Raw genomic sequence first — 19,181 nt, 5'->3', positions numbered from 1 at the left:
ATCTTCAAAGGCAAGGATTGCATGTTTGTATAGACTGTAAATGATGACATCATCTTCAAAGGCAAGGGTGGCATGTTTTTATAGCTTTAAATGACAACATCATCTTCAAAGGCAAAGATTGCATGTTTGTATAGGCTGTAAATGATGACATCATCTTCAAAGGCAAGGATGGCATGTTTTTATACACTTTAAATGATGACATCAGCGTCAAAGGCAAGGATGGCATGTTTTTATACACTTTAAATGATGACATCATCTTCAAACGCAAGGATGGCATGTTTGTATAGGCTGTAAATGATGACATCATCTTCAAAGGGAAGGATGGCATGTTTTATGGGCTTTTATTAATGACATCATCTTCAAAGGCAAGGATGGCATGTTTTCATGGGCTGTAAATGATGACATCATCTTCAAAGGCAAGGATGGCATGTTTTTTATGGGCTTTTGATAATTACCTCATCTTCAAAAGCAAGGATGGCGTGTTTTTATGAGTTTAACAGATGACATCATCTTCAGAGGCAAGGAAGGAAGTTTTATTGACATAAAGATTTATCCTTTTCTCCCCTTAAGTTCATCACTTTTATTTTGTAGCCCCTCTCGGGGACTTCCGGTGCGCAGCGGGTTTCCCGCCGTTACTTGACGCAGTGTGACGTTCTCTCGGTCAGTTGACATGACAACGCGCTCTCCGGAGCTCCCGGTGGATCGGCTGATGGAGGGCGGGATGGCCGCTGAACATGAGCACTAACGGAACCAGCTGCTCCGGGAGCGGGAGCGGCAGCTGCTCGGTCCATGTCCCCGCCATGGAGAGAGCCCGGCCGGTCACGGTGACGGTGTCCTCCGTGAGCCTGGCTCTCAGCGTGCTGTCTCTGCTGCTGCTGGTCACCGCCATCTCCACCGATCACTGGTACGAGACCGACACCCGCAGACACAAAGACAACTGCGACCGCGCCGGAGCCGAGTCCAACGACCAGAAGAACCGAGACATGCCCATCTACCACCTCCCGCTGGTGGACACGGGCAGCGGAGGAGCCCGGCAGCGAGACGTGGCGCTGATGAAGCCCGTTCATGTGGGCAGCAGAGAAGAGGAGCTGTTGGAAAACTGGAGGGCGATCCTGGGGATGGGCATCCTGGAAACCGAGTGTGGCCGCCCGCTGTTCTCCACTCACTACGGCCTGTGGCGGAAGTGTTACTTCAAGAGGATAGACCCGGACATCGACAAGCTCATAGACAGAGGTAAATACACCATAAATAAACAGGTTAAAAATACTAAAAGATATTTTATTACATTTTAAATAAATTGAAGAGGAAGGTTTACTGTAAGACAATAGACCTGGACATCGACAAGCTCCTAGACAAAGGTAAATATGCCATAAATATACTGGTTAAATGTACTAAAACATATATTATTACTGTTTAAATGTAGTGAAGAGGAAGGTTTACTGTAAGACAATAGACCTGGACATCGACAAGCTCATACACAGGGGTAAACATACCATAAACATACTGGTTAATTATATGAAAACATATATTATTACTGTTCAAAGATACTGAAGAGGTAGGTTTACTGTAGGAAGATGGACCTGGACATCGACAAGCTCATAGACAGAGGTAAACATACCATAAAAATACTGGTTAATTATATGAAAACATATATTATTACTGTTTAAATGTAGTGAAGAGGAAGGTTTACTGTAAGAGAATGGACCCGGACATCGACAAGCTCATAGACAGAGGTAAATATACCATAAATATACTGGTTAATTATATGAAAAGATATATTATTACTGTTTGAATATACTGAAGAGGAAGGTTTACTGTAAGAGAATGGACCCGGACATCGACAAGCTCCTAGACAAAGGTAAATATGCCATAAATATACGAAAACATATATTATTACTGTTTAAATATACTGAAGAAGAAGGTTTACTGTAAGAGAATGGACCCAGACATCGACAAGCTCATAGACAGAGGTAAATATACCATAAATATACGAAAACATATGTTATTACTGTTTAAATATACTGAACAGGAAGGTTTGCTGTAGGAGGATGGACCTGGACATCATCAAGCTCATAGACAGATACCAGCAACCTATAAACAGTATGGATGTAGCACCCTGTAGACACCAGCACCATTGACACTATGGATGTTGCAACCTGTAGACACCAGCACCCAATAAACAGTATGGATGTTGCACCCTGTAGACACCAGCACCATTGACACTATGGATGTTGCAACCTGTAGACACCAGCACCCAATAAACAGTATGGATGTTGCACCCTGTAGACACCAGCACCATTGACACTATGGATGTTGCAACCTGTAGACACCAGCACCCAATAAACAGTATGGATTTAGCACCCTGTAGACACCAACACCATATAAACAGCATGGATGTTGCACCCTGTAGACACCAGCACAATATAAACAGTATGGATGTAGCACCCTGTAGACACCAGCACCTATAAACAGTATGGATGTAGCACTCTGTAGACAACAGCAGCCATATAAACAGTATGGATGTAGCACCCTTTAGACACCAGCACCATAAAAACAGTATGAATGTAGCACCCTGTAGACACCAGCACCAAATAAACAGTATGGATGTAGCACCCTTTAGACACCAGCACCATAAAAACAGTATGAATGTAGCACCCTGTAGACACCAGCACCAAATAAACAGTATGGATATAGCACCCTGTAGACACCAGCAGCCATATAAACAGTATAGATGTAGCACCCTGTAGACACCGGCACCATATAAACAGTATGAATTTAGCACCCTGTAGACACCAGCACCAAATAAGCAGTATGGATGTAGCACCTTGTAGACACCAGCACCATATAAACAGTATGGATGTAGCACCCTGTAGACACCAGCACCAAATAAGCAGTATGGATGTAGCACCCTGTAGACACCAGCACCAAATAAGCAGTATGGATGTAGCACCCTGTAGACACCAGCACCAAATAAGCAGTATGGATGTAGCACCCTGTAGACACCAGCACCAAATAAGCAGTATGGATGTAGCACCTTGTAGACACCAGCACCATATAAACAGTATGAATGCAGCTCCATGTAGACACCAGCACCATATAAACACTATGGATGTAGCACCCTGTAGACACCGGCACCATATAAACAGTATGGATGTAGCACCCTGTAAACACCAGCACCATATAAACAGTATGGATGTAGAATCCTGTAGACACCAGCACCCTATAAGCAGTATGGATGTAGCACCCTGTAGACACCAGCACCAAATAAGCAGTATGGATGTAGCACCCTGTGGACACCAGCACCATAAAAAACGATGTGGATGTAGCACCCTGTAGAAACCAGCACCATATAAAAAGTATGGATGTAGCACCCTGTGGACACCAGCACCATAAATAACGATGTGGATGTAGCACCTTGTATACACCAGCACCATATGAACAGTATGGTTGTAGCACCCTGTAGACACCAGCAGCCATTCAAACAGTATAGATGTATCACCATGTCGACACCAGCTTCATAAAACAGTATGGATGTAGCACCCTGTAGATACCAGCACCATATAAACAGTGTGGATATAGCACCCTTTAGACACCAGCACCATAAAAACAGTATGAATGTAGCACCCTGTAGACACCAGCACCAAATAAACAGTATGGATATAGCACCCTGTAGACACCAGCAGCCATATAAACAGTATAGATGTAGCACCCTGTAGACACCGGCACCATATAAACAGTATGAATTTAGCACCCTGTAGACACCAGCACCATATAAACAGTATGGATGTAGAATCCTGTAGACACCAGCACCCTATAAGCAGTATGGATGTAGCACCCTGTAGACACCAGCACCAAATAAGCAGTATGGATGTAGCACCTTGTAGACACCAGCACCATATAAACAGTATGAATGCAGCTCCATGTAGACACCAGCACCATATAAACACTATGGATGTAGCACCCTGTAGGCACCAGAACAGTATTAACAGTATGGATGTAGCACCCTGTAAACACCAGCACCAAATAAGCAGTATGGATGTAGCACCCTGTAGACACCAGCAGCCATATAACCAGTATAGATGTAGCACACTGTAGACACCAGCACCATATTAATAGTATGGATGTAGCACCCTGTAAACACCAGCACCAAATAAGCAGTATGGATGTAGCACCCTGTAGACACCAGCAGCCATATAACCAGTATAGATGTAGCACCCTGTGGACACCAGCACCATAAATAACGATGTGGATGTAGCACCTTGTATACACCAGCACCATATGAACAGTATGGTTGTAGCACCCTGTAGACACCAGCAGCCATTCAAACAGTATAGATGTATCACCATGTCGACACCAGCTTCATAAAACAGTATGGATGTAGCACCCTGTAGATACCAGCACCATATAAACAGTATGGATATAGCACCCTGTAGACACCAGCACCATATGAACAGTATGGATGTAGCACCCTGTAGACACCAGCAGCCATTCAAACAGTATAGATGTATCACCATGTCGACACCAGCTTCATAAAAACAGTATGGATGTAGCACCCTGTAGATACCAGCACCATATAAACAGTGTGGATATAGCACCCTGTAGACACCAGCAGCCATATAAACAGTATAGATGTAGCACACTGTAGACACCAGCACAATATTAATAGTATGGATGTAGCACTCTGTAGACACCAGCACCATATAAACGGTATGGATGTAGCATCCTGTCGACACCAGCACCATATAAACAGTATGGATGTAGCACCCTGTAGACACCAGCAGCCACAAAAACAGTATGGATGTAGCACCCTGTAGACACCAGCACCATATAAACAGTATGGATGTAGCACCCTGTGGACACCAGCACCATAAATAACGATGTGGATGTAGCACCTTGTATACACCAGCACCATATAAACAATATAGATGTAGCACACTGTAGACACCAGCACAATATTAATAGTATGGATGTAGCACTCTGTAGACACCAGCACCATATAAACAGTATGGATGTAGCACCCTGTAGACACCAGCACCATATAAACAGTATGGATGTAGCACCCTGTAGACACCAGCAGCCATAAAAACAGTATGGATGTAGCACCCTGTAGACACCAGCACCATATAAACAGTATGGATGTAGCACCCTGTGGACACCAGCACCATAAATAACGATGTGGATGTAGCACCTTGTATACACCAGCACCATATAAACAATATGGCTGTAGCACCCTGTAGACACCAGCACCATATTAACAGCATGAATGTACCACCTTGTAGACACCAGCAGCCATATAAAAAGTATAGATGTATCACCATGTCGTCACCAGCTTCATAAAAACAGTATGGATGTAGCACCCTGTAGACACCAGCACCTTATAAACAGTATGGATGTAGCACCCTGTAGACACCAGCAGCCATATAAACAGTATAGATGTAGCACCCTGTAGACACCAGCACCACATAACCAGTAAGGATGTAGCACCCTGTAGACACAAGCAGCCATATAAACAGTATAGATGTAGAACCCTGTAGACACTGGTACAATAAAAACAGTATGGATGTAGCACCGTGTAGACACCAGCACCATATAAACAGTATGGATGTAGCATCCTGTCGACACCAGCACCATATCATCAGTATGGATGTAGCACCCTGTAGACACCAGCACCATAAAAACAGTATGGATGTAGCACCCTGTGGACACAAGCACCATATAAACAGTATGGATGTAGCACCCTGTAGACACCAGCACCATATAAACAGTATGGATGTAGCACCCTGTGGACACCAGGACCGTATAAACAGTATGGATGTAGCACCCTGTAGACACCAGCAGCCATATAAACAGTGTGGATGTAGCACCCTTTAGACCCCAGCACCATATAAACAGTACTGATGTAGCACCCTGTGGACAAGAGCACCATAAACAACGACATGGATGTAGCACCCTTTAGACACCAGCACTATATTAAAAGTATGGATGTAGCACCCTGTGGACACCAGCACCATAAAAAACGATGTGGATGTAGCACCCTGTAGACACCAGCTGCCATTTAAACATTATAGATTTATCACCATGTCGACATCTTAAAAAAAGTTTGGAAGTAGCACCCTGTAGACACCTGCACCATATAAACAGTATGGATGTAGCACCGTGTAGACACCAGCACCTTATAAACAGTATGGATGTAGCACCCTGTAGACACCAGTAGCCATATAAACAGCATGGATGTAGCACCCTGTAGACACCAGCACCATATAAACAGTATGGATGTAGCACCCTGTAGACACCAGCAGCCATATAAACAGTACAGATGTAGCACCCTGTAGACACCGGTACAATAAAAACTGTATGGATGTAGCACCCTGTCGACACCAGCACCATATAAACAGTATGGATGTAGCACCCTGTAGACAACAGCAACATAAAAACAGTATCAATGTAGCATCCTGTACACACCAGCACCATTTAAACAGTATGGATGTAGCACCCCTGACACCAGCACCATATAAACAGTTTGAATGTAGCATCCTATAGACACCAGCACTATATTGACAGTATGGATGTAGCACCCTGTAGACACAAGCACCAAATAAGCAGTATGGATGTAGCACCCTGTAGACACCAGCGCCATATAAACAGTATGGATGTAGCACCCTGTCGACACAAGCACCATATAAACAGTATGGATTTAGCACCCTGTAAACACCAGCAACCTATAAACAGTATGGATGTAGCACCCTGTAGACACCAGCAACCTATAAACAGTATGGATGTAGCACCCTGTAGACACCAGCAACCTATAAACAGTATGGATGTAGCACCCTGTAGACACAAGCACAATATAAACAGCATGGATGTAGCACCCTGTAGACACCAGCACAATATAAACAGTATGGATGTAGCACCCTGTAAACACCAGCAACCTTTAAACAGTATGGATGTAGCACCCTGTAGACACAAGGACAATATAAACAGCATGGATATAGCACCCTGTAGACACCAGCACAATATAAACAGTATGGATGCAGCACCATGTAGACACCAGCACCAATTAAACAGTATGGATGTAGCACCCTGTAGACACCAGCACAATATAAACAGTATGGATGCAGCACCATGTAGACACCAGCACCAATTAAACAGTATGGATGTAGCACCCTGTAGCGCCAGCACAATATAAACAGTATGGATGTAGCACCCTGTAGACACCAGCACAGAATGAACAGTATGGATGTAGCACCCTGTAGACACCAGCACAGAATGAACAGTATGGATGTAGCACCCTGTAGACACCAGCAGCCATATAAACAGTGTGGATGTAACACCCTGTAGACACCAGCAGCCATATAACCAGTATAGATGTAGTACCCTGTAGACAACAGCACCATATAAACAGTATGGATGTTGCATCCTGTAGACAACAGCACCATATAAACAGTATGGATGTTGCATCCTGTAGACAACAGCAACATAAAAACAGTATTGATGTAGCATCCTGTACACAACAGCACCATTTAAACAGTATGGATGTAGCACCCTGTAGACACCAGCACCATATAAACAGTATAGCTGTAGCACCCTGTAGACACCAGCACAATATAAACAGTATGGATGAAGCACCCTGTAGACACGTGCAACCTATAAACAGCATGGATGTAGCACCCTGTAGACACCAGCACAATATAAACAGTATGGATGTAGCACCCTGTAGACACCAGCAACCTATAAACAGTATGGATGTAGCACCCTGTAGACACCAGCAACGTATAAACATGGATGTAGCACCCTGTAGACACCAGCACAATATAAACAGTATGGATGTAGCACCCTGTAAACACTAGCAACCTTTAAAGAGTATGGATGTAGCACCCTGTAGACACCAGCACAATATAAACAGTATGGATGTAGCACCCTGTAGACACCAGCACCATATAAACAGTATGGATATAGCACCCTGTAGACACCAGCACCATATAAAAAGTATGGATGTAGCACCCTGTAGACACCAGCAGCCATATAAACAGTATGGATGTAGCACCCTGTAGACACAAGCACCATATAAACAGTATGGATGTAGCACCCTGCAAACACCAGCAACCTATAAACAGTATGGATGTGGCACCGTGTAGACACCAGCAACCTATAAACAGTATGGATATAGCTCCCTGTAGACACCAGCACAATATTAACAGTTTGGATGTAGCACCCTGTAGACAACAGCACCATTTAAACAGTATGGATGTAGCACCCTGTAGACACCAGCACCATATAAACAGTATGGATGTAGCACCCTGTAGACACCAGCACCATAAAAACAGTATGGATGTAGCACCGTGTAGACACCAGCACCATATAAGCAGTATGAATGTAGCACCCTGTAGACACCAGCACCATAAAAACAGTATGGATGTAGCACCTTGTAGACACCAGCGCCATATAAACAGTATGGATGTAGCACCCTGTAGACACCTGCACCATATAAACAGTATGGATGTAGCACCCTGTAGACACCAGCAACCTATAAACAGTATGGCTGTAGCACCCTGTAGACACCAGCACAGAATGAACAGTATGGATGTAGCACCCTGTAGACACCAGCACAGAATGAACAGTATGGATGTAGCACCCTGTAGACACCAGCAGCCATATAAACAGTGTGGATGTAACACCCTGTAGACACCAGCAGCCATATAACCAGTATAGATGTAGTACCCTGTAGACACCGGTACAATAAAAACAGTATGGATGTAGCACCCTGTAGACACAAGCACCATATAAACAGTATGGATGTAGCATCCTGTAGACAACAGCAACATAAAAACAGTATTGATGTAGCATCCTGTACACAACAGCACCATTTAAACAGTATGGATGTAGCACCCTGTAGACACCAGCACCATATAAACAGTATAGCTGTAGCACCCTGTAGACACCAGCACAATATAAACAGTATGGATGAAGCACCCTGTAGACACGTGCAACCTATAAACAGCATGGATGTAGCACCCTGTAGACACCAGCACAATATAAACAGTATGGATGTAGCACCCTGTAGACACCAGCAACCTATAAACAGTATGGATGTAGCACCCTGTAGACACCAGCAACGTATAAACATGGATGTAGCACCCTGTAGACATCAGCACAATATAAACAGTATGGATGTAGCACCCTGTAAACACTAGCAACCTTTAAACAATATGGATGTAGCACCCTGTAGACACCAGCACAATATAAACAGTATGGATGTAGCACCCTGTAGACACCAGCACCATATAAACAGTATGGATATAGCACCCTGTAGACACCAGCACCATATAAAAAGTATGGATGTAGCACCCTGTAGACACCAGCAGCCATATAAACAGTATGGATGTAGCACCCTGTAGACACAAGCACCATTTAAACAGTATGGATGTAGCACCCTGCAAACACCAGCAACCTATAAACAGTATTGATGTGGCACCGTGTAGACACCAGCAACCTTTAAACAGTATGGATATAGCTCCCTGTAGACACCAGCACAATATTAACAGTTTGGATGTAGCACCCTGTAGACAACAGCACCATATAAACAGTATGGATGTAGCACCCTGTAGACACCAGCACCATATAAACAGTATGGATGTAGCACCCTGTAGACACCAGCACCATAAAAACAGTATGGATGTATCACCGTGTAGACACCAGCACCATATAAGCAGTATGAATGTAGCACCCTGTAGACACCAGCACCATAAAAAAAGGAAGGATGTAGCACCTTGTAGACACCAGCGCCATATAAACAGTATGGATGTAGCACCCTGTAGACACCTGCACCATATAAACAGTATGGATGTAGCACCCTGTAGACACCAGCAACCTATAAACAGTATGGATGTAGCACCCTGTAGACACCAGCACAATATAAACAGTATGGATGTAGCACACTGTAGACACCAGCAACCTATAACAGTATGGATGTAGCACCCTGTAGACACCAGCACAATATAAACAGTATGGATGTAGCACACTGTAGACACCAGCAACCTATAAACAGTATGGATGTAGCACCCTGTAGACACCAGCACAATATAAACAGTAAGTATGTAGCACCCTTTAGACACCAGCAACCTATAAACAGTATGGATGTAGCACCCTGTTGACACCAGCACCCTATAAACAGTATGGATGTAGCACCCTGTAGACACCAGCACAATATAAACAGCATGGATGTAGCACCCTGTAGACACCAGCACAATATAAACAGCATGGATGTAGCACCCTGTAGACACCAGCACAATATAAACAGTATGGATGTAGCACCCTGTAAACACCAGCAACCTTTAAACAGTATGGATATAGCACCCTGTAGACACCAGCACAATATTAACAGTGTGGATGAAGCACCCTGTAGACACCAGCAGCCATATAAACATTATGGATGTAGCACCCTGTAGACACAAGCACCATATAAACAGTATGGATGTAGCACCCTGTAAACACCAGCAACCTATAAACAGTATGGATGTGGCACCCTGTAGACACCAGCAACCTATAAACAGTATGGATGTAGCTCCCTGTAGACACCAGCACAATATAAACAGTAAGTATGTAGCACCCTGTAGACACCAGCAACCTATAAACAGTATGGATGTAGCACCCTGTAGACACCAGCACCCTATAAACAGTATGGATGTAGCACCCTGTAGACACCAGCAACCTATAAACAGTATGGATGTAGCACCCTGTAGACACCAGCACAATATAAACAGCATGGATGTAGCACCCTGTAGACACCAGCACAATATAAAGAGTATGGATGTAGCACCCTGTAAACACCAGCAACCTTTGAACAGTATGGATATAGCACCCTGTAGACACCAGCACAATATTAACAGTGTGGATGAAGCACCCTGTAGACACCAGCAGCCATATAAACATTATGGATGTAGCACCCTGTAGACACAAGCACCATATAAACATTATGGATGTAGCACCCTGTAGACACAAGCACCATATAAACAGTATGGATGTAGCACCCTGTAGACACCAGCAGCCATAGAAACAGTATGGATGTAGCACCCTGTCGACACCAGCACCATATAAACAGTATGGATGTAGCATCCTGTCGACACCAGCAACATATAAACAGTTTGGATGTTGCACCCTATAGACACAAGCACCATATAAACAGTATGGATGTAGCACCCTGTCGACACCAGCACCATATAAACAGTATGGATGTAGCACCCTGTCGACACCAGCAGCCATAAAAACAGTATGGATGTAGCACCCTGTAGACACCAGCACCATATAAACAGTATGGATGTAGCACCCTGTGGACACCAGCACCATAAATAACGATGTGGATGTAGCACCTTGTATACACCAGCACCATATAAACAATATGGCTGTAGCATCCTGTCGACACCAGCAACATATAAACAGTTTGGATGTTGCACCCTATAGACACAAGCACCATATAAACAGTATGGATGTAGCACCCTGTCGACACCAGCACCATATAAACAGTATGGATATAGCACCCTGTAGACACCAGCACCATATAAAAAGTATGGATGTAGCACCCTGTAGACACAAGCACCATATAAACAGTATGGATGTAGCACCCTGTAAACACCATCAACCTATAAACAGTATGGATGTGGCACCCTGTAGACATCAGCAACCTATAAACAGTATGGATGTAGCTCCCTGTAGACACCAGCACCCTATAAACAGTATGGATGTAGCACCCTGTAGACACCAGCAACCTATAAACAGTATGGATGTAGCACCCTGTAGACACCAGCACAATATAAACAGCATGGATGTAGCACCCTGTAGACACCAGCACAATATAAAGAGTATGGATGTAGCACCCTGTAAACACCAGCAACCTTTAAACAGTATGGATATAGCACCCTGTAGACACCAGCACAATATTAACAGTGTGGATGAAGCACCCTGTAGACACCAGCAGCCATATAAACATTATGGATGTAGCACCCTGTAGACACAAGCACCATATAAACATTATGGATGTAGCACCCTGTAGACACAAGCACCATATAAACAGTATGGATGTAGCATCCTGTAGACACCAGCAGCCATATAAACAGTATGGATGTAGCACCCTGTCGACACCAGCACCATATAAACAGTATGGATGTAGCATCCTGTCGACACCAGCACCATATAAACAGTTTGGATGTAGCACCCTATAGACACAAGCACCATATAAACAGTATGGATGTAGCACCCTGTCGACACCAGCACCATATAAACAGTATGGATGTAGCACCCTGTAGACACCAGCACCATATAAACAGTATGGATATAGCACCCTGTAGACACCAGCACCATATAAAAAGTATGGATGTAGCACCCTGTAGACACAAGCACCATATAAACAGTATGGATGTAGCACCCTGTAAACACCAGCAACCTATAAACAGTATGGATGTGGCACCCTGTAGACACCAGCAACCTATAGACAGTATGGATGTAGCTCCCTGTAGACACCAGCACAATATAAACAGTAAGTATGTAGCACCCTGTAGACACCAGCAACCTATAAACAGTATGGATGTAGCACCCTGTAGACACCAGCAACCTATAAACAGTATGGATGTAGCACCCTGTAGACACCAGCAACCTATAAACAGTATGGATGTAGCACCCTGTAGACACCAGCACAATATAAACATTATGAATGTAGCACCCTGTAGACACAAGCACCATATAAACAGTATGGATGTAGCACCCTGTAGACACCAGCACCATATAAACAGTATGGATGTAGCACCCTGTAGACACAAGCACCATATAAACAGTATGGATGTAGCACCCTGTCGACACCAGCACCATATAAACAGTATGGATGTAGCACCCTGTAGAAACAAGCACCATATAAACAGTATGTAGCACCCTGTAGACACAAGCACCATATAAACAGTATGGATGTAGCACCCTGTAGACACAAGCACCATATAAACAGTATGGATGTAGCACCCTGTAGACACAAGCACCATATAAACAGTATGGATGTAGCACCCTGTCGACACCAGCACCATATAAACAGTATGGATGTAGCACCCTGTAGACACCAGCACCATACAAACAGTATGGATGTAGCACCCTGTCGACACCAGCATCATATGAACAGTATGGATTTAGCACCCTGTAGACACAAGCACCATATAAACAGTATGGATGTAGCATCCTGTAGACACAAGCACCATATAAACAGTATGGATGTAGCATCCTGTCAACACCAGCATCATATGAACAGTATGGATGTAGCACCCTGTAGACACAAGCACAATATAAACAGTATGGATGTAGCACCCTGTAGACACAAGCACCGTATGAACAGTATGGATGTAGCACCCTGTAGACACAAGCACCATATAAACAGTATGGATGTAGCACCCTGTAGACACCAGCACCATACAAACAGTATGGATAGCACTGATATCAGACAATCCCCCAATGATATGCACCCCTAGACTTCACTCATCAATTCCCTCAGGTGAACTTTCCTCTCTCATTTTCCAGATCTCCAGGCTCCAGCCCATCTCCCAGCATGCACCTGTCTCTGCTGCCTCACCTGACCGTCTTTCCTTTGTGTCTCTGCAGGTATCGCTGACCGCTGCACTGCTGTGAAGTATCATTTCTCTCAGCCTATCAGGTTGAGGAACATCCCTCTGAATCTGACCAGGACAATTCAACAGGATGAGTGGCACCTGCTGCGTGAGCCAATCACAGACACTGATTACACATAACGATTATAGATTATTGATGATTGATGAAGAACAAGAGATGAAAGATGATTGATCAGAGATTAACTATGATTGATCAGAGATTAACTATGGTTGACCAGAGATTAAGATAATTGATCAGTGATTAATGATGATTTATCAGAGATGAATGATGATTGATCAGAGATGAAAGATAATTAATCAGAGATTAACTCTGATTGATCAGAGGTTAACTATGATTGACCAGAGATTAAGATAATTGATCTGTGATTAATGATGATTTATCAGAGATGAATGATGATTGATCAGATGAAAGATAATTAATCAGAGATTAACTCTGATGATAAGAGATGAAAGATGATTGATCAGAGATTAACTATGATTGATCAGAGATTAACTATGATTGACCAGAGATTAAGATAATTGATCAGTGATTAATGATGATTTATCAGAGATGAATGATGATTGATCAGAGATGAAAGATAATTAATCAGAGATTAACTCTGATTGATAAGAGATGAAAGATGATTGATCAGAGATTAACTATGATTGATCAAAGATGAAATATGATTGATCAGAGATTAACTATGATTGATCAGAGATGAAAGATGATTGATCAGAGATTAACTCTGATTGATAAGAGATGAAAGATAATTGATTAGAGATTAACTATGATTGATCAGAGATGAAAGATGATTGATCAGAGATTAATGATGATTGATCAGCGATGAAAGATAATATATAAGAGATTAAAGATAATTGATTAGAGATTAACTATGATTGATCAGAGATTAAAGATGGTTGATCATAGAATATTAATGATTGATCAGAAATTAATGATAATTGATAAGAGATTAACTCTGATTGATCCGAGATTAAGTATGATTGATAAGAGATGAAAGATGATTGATCAGAGATTAAAGATAATCGATCCAAGAATATTGATGATTGATCAGAGATGAAATATCATTGATCAGAAATTAAAGATGATTAATCAGAGATTAACAATGATTAATCAGATATTAACGATGATTGATCAGAGATGAAAGATAACTGATCAGGAATTAAAGATGATTGATCAGAAATTAAAGATGATTGATCAGAGATGAAAGATGATTGATGAGGGATTAAAGATGATTGATAAGAGATTAAAGATGATTGATCAGGAATTAAAGATGACTGATCTGAGAATATTGATGATTGATCAGAGTTTAACGATGATTGATCAGAGATGAAAGAAGATTTTTCAGAGATTAAAGATGATTGATCACTGATGAAAGGTGATTGATCAGAGATGAAAGATGATTGATCACTGATGAAAATGATTGATCACTGATGAGAGATTAAAGATTAGAAATTAAAGATGACTGATCTGAGAATTTTGATGATTGATCAGAGATGAAAGATGATTAATCAGAGATGACCGATCATTGATCAGAAATTAAAGATGATTGAAAAGAGTTTAACAATGATTGATCAGAGATTAAAGATAATTGATAAGAGTTTAATGATGATTGATCAGAGATTGAAGATGATTGATCAGAGATTAAAGATGACTGATCTGAGAATATTGATGATAGATCAGAGATGAAAGATGATTTATCTGAGATTAAAGATAATTGATAAGAGTTGAATGATGATTGATCAGAGATTAAAGATTATTGATACGAGATTAAAGATGATTGATACGAGATTAAAGATGATAGATCAGAGATTAAAGATTATTGATCAGGGATTAAAGATGATTGATAAGAGATCAAAGATGATTGATCAGAGTTTAACGATGATTGATAAGAGTTTAAAGATGATTGATCAGAGATTACAGATGATTGATACGAGATTAAAGATGATTGATACGAGATTAAAGATGATTGATCAGAGATTAAAGATGATTGATAAGAGTTTAACGATGATTGATCAGAGATTAAAGATAATTGATAAGAGTTTAACGATGATTAATCAGAGATTAAAGATGATTGATCAGAGTTTAACGATGATTGATCAGAGATTAAAGATAATTGATAAGAGTTTAACGATGATTAATCAGAGATTAAAGATGATTGATAAGAGTTTAACGATGATTGATCAGAGATTAAAGATGATTGATCAGAGTTTAACGATGATTGATCAGAGATTAAAGATGATTGATCAGAGATAAAAGATGATTGATAAGAGTTCAACGATGATTGATCAGGGATTAAAGATGATTGATAAGAGTTTAACGATGATTGATCAGAGATTAAAGATAATTGATAAGAGTTTAACGATGATTAATCAGAGATTAAAGATGATTGATCAGAGATTAAAGATGATTGATCAGAGATTGAAGATGATTGATAAGAGTTTAACGATGATTGATCAGAGATTAAAGATGATTGATCAGAGATTAAAGATAATTGATCAGAGTTTAATGATGATTGATCAGAGATTAAAGATTGATCAGAGATTAATGATGATTGATCAGAAATTAGAGATGACTGATCAGAGATTAAAGACGATTAATAGGAGATTAAAGATGATTGATCAGAGATGAAAGATGATTGATCAGAGATTACAGATGATTGATCAGAGATTAAAGATGATTGATAAGAGATTTAAGATGATTGATCAGAGATTAAAGATTATTGATCAGAGATTTAAGATGATTGATACGAGATTAAAGATGATTGATAAGAGTTTAACAGTGATTGATCAGAGATTAAAGATGATTGATCAGAGTTTAATGATGATTGATCAGAGATTAAAGATGATTGATCAGAAATTAAAGATGATTGATAAGAGTTTAACGATGATTGATCAGAGATTAAAGATGATTGAAAAGAGTTTAACAATGATTGATCAGAGATTAAAGATAATTGATAAGAGTTTAATGATGATTGATCAGAGATTGAAGATGATTGATCAGAGATTAAAGATGACTGATCTGAGAATATTGATGATTGATCAGAGATGAAAGATGATTTATCTGAGATTAAAGATAATTGATAAGAGTTGAATGATGATTGATCAGAGATTAAAGATAATTGATACGAGATTAAAGATGATTGATACGAGATTAAAGATGATAGATCAGAGATTAAAGATTATTGATCAGGGATTAAAGATGATTGATAAGAGATCAAAGATGATTGATCAGAGTTTAACGATGATTGATAAGAGTTTAAAGATGATTGATCAGAGATTACAGATGATTGATACGAGATTAAAGATGATTGATACGAGATTAAAGATGATTGATCAGAGATTAAAGATGATTGATAAGAGTTTAACGATGATTGATCAGAGATTAAAGATAATTGATAAGAGTTTAACGATGATTAATCAGAGATTAAAGATAATTGATCAGAGTTTAACAATGATTGATCAGAGATTAAAGATAATTGATAAGAGTTTAACGATGATTAATCAGAGATTAAAGATGATTGATAAGAGTTTAACGATGATTGATCAGAGATTAAAGATGATTGATCAGAGTTTAACGATGATTGATCAGAGATTAAAGATGATTGATCAGAGATAAAAGATGATTGATAAGAGTTCAACGATGATTGATCAGGGATTAAAGATGATTGATAAGAGTTTAACGATGATTGATCAGAGATTAAAGATAATTGATAAGAGTTTAACGATGATTCATCAGAGATTAAAGATGATTGATCAGAGATTAAAGATGATTGATCAGAGATTGAAGATGATTGATAAGAGTTTAACGATGATTGATCAGAGATTAAAGATGATTGATCAGAGATTAAAGATAATTGATCAGAGTTTAATGATGATTGATCAGAGATTAAAGATTGATCAGAGATTAATGATGATTGATCAGAAATTAGAGATGACTGATCAGAGATTAAAGACGATTAATAGGAGATTAAAGATGATTGATCAGAGATGAAAGATGATTGATCAGAGATTACAGATGATTGATAAGAGATTAAAAATGATTGATAAGAGATTTAAGATGATTGATCAGAGATTAAAGATTATTGATCAGAGATTTAAGATGATTGATACGAGATTAAAGATGATTGATAAGAGTTTAACAGTGATTGATCAGAGATTAAAGATGATTGATCAGAGTTTAATGATGATTGATCAGAGATTAAAGATGATTGATCAGAAATTAAAGATGATTGATAAGAGTTTAACGATGATTGATCAGAGATCAAAGATGATTGATCAGAGATTAAAGATAATTGATCAGAGTTTAATGATGATTGATCAGAGATTAAAGATGATTGATCAGAGATTAAAGATGATTGATAAGAGTTCAACGATGATTGATCAGGGATTAAAGATGATTGATAAGAGTTTAACGATGATTCATCAGAGATTAAAGATAATTGATAAGAGTTTAACGATGAGTAATCATAGATTAAAGATTATTGATAAGAGTTTAACGATGATTGATCAGAGATTAAAGATGATTGATCAGAGTTTAACGATGATTGATCAGAGATTAAAGATGATTGATCAGAGATTAAAGATGATTGATATGAGTTCAACGATGATTGATCAGGGATTAAAGATGATTGATAAGAGTTTAACGATGATTGATCAGAGGTTAAAAATAATTGATCAGAGATTAACGATGATTAATCAGAGATTAAAGATGATTAATCAGAGATTAAAGATGATTGATCAGAGATTAAAGATGATTGATAAGAGTTTAACGATGATTGATCAGAGATTAAAGATGATTGATCAGAGATTAAAGATAATTGATCAGAGTTTAATGATGATTGATCAGAGATTAAAGATTGATCAGAGATTAACGATGATTGATCAGAGATTAAAGATGATTAATCAGAGATGAAAGATGATTCATAAGAGTTTAACAGTGATTGATCAGAGATTAAGATAATTGATCAGAGTTTAACGATGATTGATAAGAGATTAAAGATGATTGATCAGAGATTAAAGATAATTGATCAGAGTTTAATGATGATTGATCAGAGATTAAAGATGATTGATAAGAGATTAAAAATGATTGATCAGAGATTAAAGATGATTGATAAGAGTTTAACAATGATTGATCAGAGATTAAAGATGATTGATCAGAGATTAAAGATAATTGATCAGAGTTTAATGATGATTGATCAGAGATTAAAGATAATTGATCAGAGTTTAATGATGATTGATCAGAGATTAAAGATAATTGATCAGAGTTTAATGATGATTGATCAGAGATTAAAGATTGATCAGAGATTAAAGATGATTGATCAGAGATTAAAGATAATTGATAAGAGTTTAACGATGATTGATCAGAGATTAAAGATGATTGATCAGAGATTAAAGATAATTGATCAGAGTTTAACGATGATTGATCAGAGATTAAAAATTGATCAGAGATTAAAGATGATTGATCAGAGATTAAAGATAATTGATAAGAGATTAAAAATGATTGATCAGAGATTAAAGATGATTGAT

General features: G+C 39.6%; 1 protein-coding gene across 1 annotated transcript; it reads left to right on the top strand.

Moving 5' to 3' along the window:
* Positions 1–672: 672 nt before the first annotated feature.
* tmem178 (transmembrane protein 178) lies at positions 673–13,775 on the top strand. The gene is made up of 2 exons (XM_041782469.1): positions 673–1,233; positions 13,630–13,775. The coding sequence occupies exons 1-2, from the start codon at positions 735–737 to the stop codon at positions 13,773–13,775; spliced, it is 645 nt and encodes a 214-aa protein (XP_041638403.1). The 5' UTR covers positions 673–734.
* Positions 13,776–19,181: the final 5,406 nt, after the last annotated feature.

Source organism: Cheilinus undulatus, unplaced genomic scaffold (genome assembly GCF_018320785.1).
Source record: "Cheilinus undulatus unplaced genomic scaffold, ASM1832078v1 Contig20, whole genome shotgun sequence".
Taxonomy (NCBI): Eukaryota; Metazoa; Chordata; class Actinopteri; order Labriformes; family Labridae; genus Cheilinus; species Cheilinus undulatus.
This window is presented reverse-complemented; position numbering and strand designations above follow the sequence as displayed.